We start from the raw sequence: 4,726 nt of genomic DNA, 5'->3' as shown, positions 1-4,726 counted from the left end.
TATTGTGAATTTAAGTTAAGTCTGTAAAACCTAAAATGTTGCTACCATATTTTTTACGGTGAAGTTCTGGCATCCACAGCTGCCGGTATTTTACCGTAAATGTCACCCTTTTTTTTTTTTTTTTTACAGTGTATTTAACATCTAAACAGCCTTAAAATAAGATTTTACTTGAAGCAGAATGGATTAAGATAATGGACTAATTCAGTGGTCTTCACTATTTTTTTCATGGGAGCCGCACTGATAGTGTCGTGCCGCGCCCTGCTGCGCTAAAAGTCTGTCTACACTTGACGCGACAAAGCGACAGTTGCAAATCATTTGAACGTAGTGTCGGTACAGTTCGTCATAAATAGAACGAGGCATCAGTTTACTGATGGGGATCGTGTCGCATCGCATGGCTCCGCGCCGCATCCAGTGTAGACAACATCACTGGGTTCTATTGTCTTTTGTCGGATTGCGCCACTCGCGTCCGGTGTAGACATGGTGTGAGTTTTTTTAATGTGTTATGTTATAGCCCTGCTTGTTTTTTTAATGTTTTTATGAAATATCTGTATTGACTGCATGGTCATATCATCGTATTATTTCCTGCAATGCGAGCCACAAAGTAAAGCTTGGCGAGCCGCGCAATGAGTAACACTGGACTAATTGAACAAGATGTGACTTCAGAAAATATATCTTGAATTAAGAGAGTTTCCCCATTAGCAAGACTTTCTGCTCTGTACAGACATTGTAATTTCACTACTTCATGCGAATGTTAAAGCTACTCAATTTAAAGCCCAAATAAATTTTTGCAGTCATGTTTTCCTCTCTTTTTATTTTCAGATATTGCTAGAGGCGACTGTGGACCGCAAAGGCTACATTGCAGTTGATGACATACTCCTGTTGAACTACCCCTGTTGTGAGTAGCACATAACTGTCATTATAGTGTGGGAGTGTGTTTGAACAGCATGAAAATGTGAAGGACTGTACAAATGCTGGGATCACATTAGCCTTTTCAGGTCTGTCTATGCTATTTTGAGCCAATACGCTGGAGTAAAAAAAGATGTTAAGCATTAACCCTTATTGCAAGTCTTAAGTTTGCCTCTGGCCTAATCACAGCCATGCTGATATAGAGCCGGTATCGCTCTCGTACTTGAGTGATATTGCTCATATATATATATATATATATATATGTATATATACAGTATATATAACAACAACATTGTGTGTCATTTGCATTGAGATGTACTTCTCAATGGATGATGCACATTTTCTGTTTTATAATTTTTTTATGAAATATTTTGTTTAATAACTAAATTTACTAATTTTTTTCCACAGAAATGGATAAAAATACATCAGTATAAGTACTGGTATCTATGATACTTGCCTTTATTCATAATTCATAGTCAAAAGATGCTATTAATTATTTAAAATATACTGCCTTTATGCTGTTTCTACGATAATTTGGAGATTCAATGTAAAAATATATTTGATTACAAATTTTAGGTGCAATTCATGATTAATCATGATTAATTACAGAAAGAAATGTGATTAACTAAGCTGGCTGCTATCGCAGAATAACCTATTGGGGTTATTCAGTGCTAACAACCTGCTGGATGCACATTATCCCACTTATTACATGGCTACTTGCCACATAAGGGTGATTCTCAAAAATCTGTATATTCTGCAAGCTTTTTTCAAGATAAATTTAGATGTCTTTCCAAAAAAGGACTCCAAAAGAACTCCAAAAGGACACCAAAGAACCAAATGATATAATGAGCCCATTTAAGCATATATGAAAGAAAAAAAAAAATCAGACTTGTATCGTAACTGTACAGTGCAACAGCAAAGAGCTTTTTTACATTTTAGAGAAGTTAAGCTGCGATACTGAACAGGACCACATAGTGATGACAAAAAAATCAATGTGATTGAAAACAATGTGAATGTAGGCTACGGAAATATTTGTGCCTGTGCATAAATACAATGTGCGGATCAGTGCATCAAGAGCACTCATATATTACATGGCTACTTGCCACATAAGTAAATAATTAGACACGAAAAATTGATTCGAGTTGAAATATTTGAACGCAAAGCTTCCGTGATGAAAGCAGTTGCTAGCAAGCGGCAAGTTCAAATACCAGGATGACATAATTAAATAATTGTACACATTGATTTGAGTTTTAATATTTATTAACTAACCAAACGCAAAACTTCCATGGAGAAAAACTGTTCCTAGCAAGTGTATAGTGCCGATTTCAGTTACCCAGATGAGCCTGTGGTATGAGCTTTTACCAGTTGTTATCGAGGAGTAACATACCTCTGAATGTCATGACTGACCAATCAGAATCAAGTATTCCACAGAGCCGTTTAATAATTTTTTTTTAATCAGTTGACAGCACTAATATATAATAAATTATATTAAATGTTAATTAAATGTATATTGCCAGCATGCACTCTAGAAATTAGCGTCCACCATTGACAAAATTCAGATAGTCAGATCAACCACTAGTTTTATAGTAGCTTTTCTAACCCGAAACTCACTTCTTTCAGCTGTGACACATCGAGATTTACACTGCTCTTATATACAGTACAACTTTCTCAAGTTCATCTACCTATGCAGGTCCAGTTCCACACAGATTCTCCTGATGGATCTGTAAGCACACATAATTTGGATATCAAAGACCCTTTTGTACCCAAATTCACCTTTCATCCTTGTTTCAGTCTCTACACTGGCTTTTGGCTTTCAGCTCAGCACGGTACAGCTACATTGTTACTTTGATGATGAAAAGATCTAGTTTCCGTCTTGTGTGAAAAGTCTCGGGAACAAGTTTTTTATGTAGTCCCTTCACACTTCATTCCAATTTTAAGTCTGCTTTATAAGCTTATACAGCGTCTATAGCATGATTTTGTAATATGAATGATTCATCAGTGCAAACTCCAAAGAAGTTTGTAATTTGGATAATGTTAACCAATAGCCAAATAACTATTTAGTCAACTAAATGAGACTGAATGATACATGTAACTGATTTTCTCAGGAGGAATTTTTCTCAGAAGTCTCCATTTGCACCCCATATTTTTTTTCTGGGAGAAACAATTGAGATATATCAGCTAGTTCAGTTATTTTTATGCCTGTGCTACTGTTCAACATTTACTATGCTTGTTATCAGTATGCTGCATATATACTGCATTAGTTAGTGGGAACATGAACCCTGCTGGCTGCTTGCATGCTGAGATAGCCTGCTAGCTGCCGGACATGGAAGAAAACAAACAGATCAGAGTAGGGAGGAGTTGTTGTGATGGAGTGTGTGATGTGTTCGGCCCTCCAGTGCAGTGAAGTCTCTGAGTGTACAGAGCTGTGATGTCTTTTATTGCCGAGGGGGAGAGTAGAAATCCTTTAAACTTCCCTAATCCAGCAGAGCTAGACATTTGATTTAATATGCCGACTGAAGACTGGAAGTTAATGTTGTAATGGTTAGTAGTGAAGACTGGTTTTTATTAAAATATTTTTATGTATGACTTACAGAAATGGTAGAACTGGTTGTCATGCGATTAATTTTTTTGTATTTTGTTTTCATTTTTGGTGATTTGTGTCAGATAAAGACTTTAAGGGATGAATCATTTGTATCATTTATTTTTCACCAACCACCTATAATTTAGTTTAAAAAGGTGCTAATGTACTGTAAATCATTGTCATTCTTTTCAGCTTTTTAGACTTAGCCTTATTAAAGTAAATTTTTCTTGAAAAATTAATACTTTTTGATTCATCAAAGATGCATAAATCTTATTCAAAGGTGACAGTAAGGTCATTTATGTTATAAAAGATTTTTTTCAAATAAATTCTGTTCTATAGAACTTTATTTATGAAAGAATCCTGAAAAATCATGGTTTCCACAAAAAATTTTAAGCAGCACAACTATTTTCAACATTGATAATAATAATAAATGTTTCTTGAGCACCAAATCAGCATATTACTATATATATATACATATATACATATATACATACATACATACATAAACACACATATGCGTGTGTGTGTGATATACATATATATAAATATGTATATGTATGTATGTATGTATGTATGTATATATATATATATATACACACACACACACACATACACATTAGGGCTGTCAATAGATTACAATTTTTAATCTAATTAATCACACCCCTTTTCTGCGATTAATCGCGATTAATCGCTTACTTCATGAAATTAAGCATAGACCATTTATCTTGTTTCAAATGGTTATTTTGTCATCATTTGCTATATTCAGCAAAGTAAACCAAAAGATTGAAGGGTGATTCTCAAAAATCTGTATATTCTGCAAGCTTTTTTCAAGATAAATTTAGATGTCTTTCCAAAAAAGGACTCCAAAAGAACTCCAAAAGGACACCAAAGAACCAAATGATATAATGAGCCCATTTAAGCATATATGAAAGAAAAAAAAAAATCAGACTTGTATCGTAACTGTACAGTGCAACAGCAAAGAGCTTTTTTACATTTATCGTCTTTACCTTGATTGCAGTCTTCATCCATCAGAACTTTACTAGCGAGACTGGTTATCCAGTGGCGTCTCATCTGGCCATACAGCGGTGGGATGTTTTGACATTCCGTTCAGTCTGTACTTCACACAGCGCGTGTGACGTGTGAGGGCTCGCGCTCTTCAGAGACAATCACAGAATATGACACTGGAATGAATTATTCACTGAAAACGCAACGCGAGTCTCTGTTTTCTCTGCAATATCT

At 35.0% G+C, this 4,726-nt stretch overlaps 1 protein-coding gene across 1 annotated transcript in view; it reads left to right on the top strand.

Moving 5' to 3' along the window:
• The window catches only part of LOC107755971 (receptor-type tyrosine-protein phosphatase U), a 200,300-nt gene that overhangs the window by 102,504 nt on the left and 93,070 nt on the right, over positions 1–4,726 (top strand). The window contains exon 5 of the mRNA XM_016572938.1: positions 820–895. Coding sequence (XP_016428424.1) covers positions 820–895 — 76 coding nt within the window. The remainder of the gene's footprint in view (positions 1–819; positions 896–4,726) is intronic.

The sequence above is a fragment of the Sinocyclocheilus rhinocerous genome, unplaced genomic scaffold (genome assembly GCF_001515625.1).
Source record: "Sinocyclocheilus rhinocerous isolate Xijiao unplaced genomic scaffold, SAMN03320098_v1.1 scaffold11, whole genome shotgun sequence".
Lineage (NCBI taxonomy): Eukaryota > Metazoa > Chordata > Actinopteri > Cypriniformes > Cyprinidae > Sinocyclocheilus > Sinocyclocheilus rhinocerous.
The sequence above is the reverse complement of the archived record's forward strand: the minus strand, read 5'-3'. Positions and strand labels throughout refer to the sequence as shown.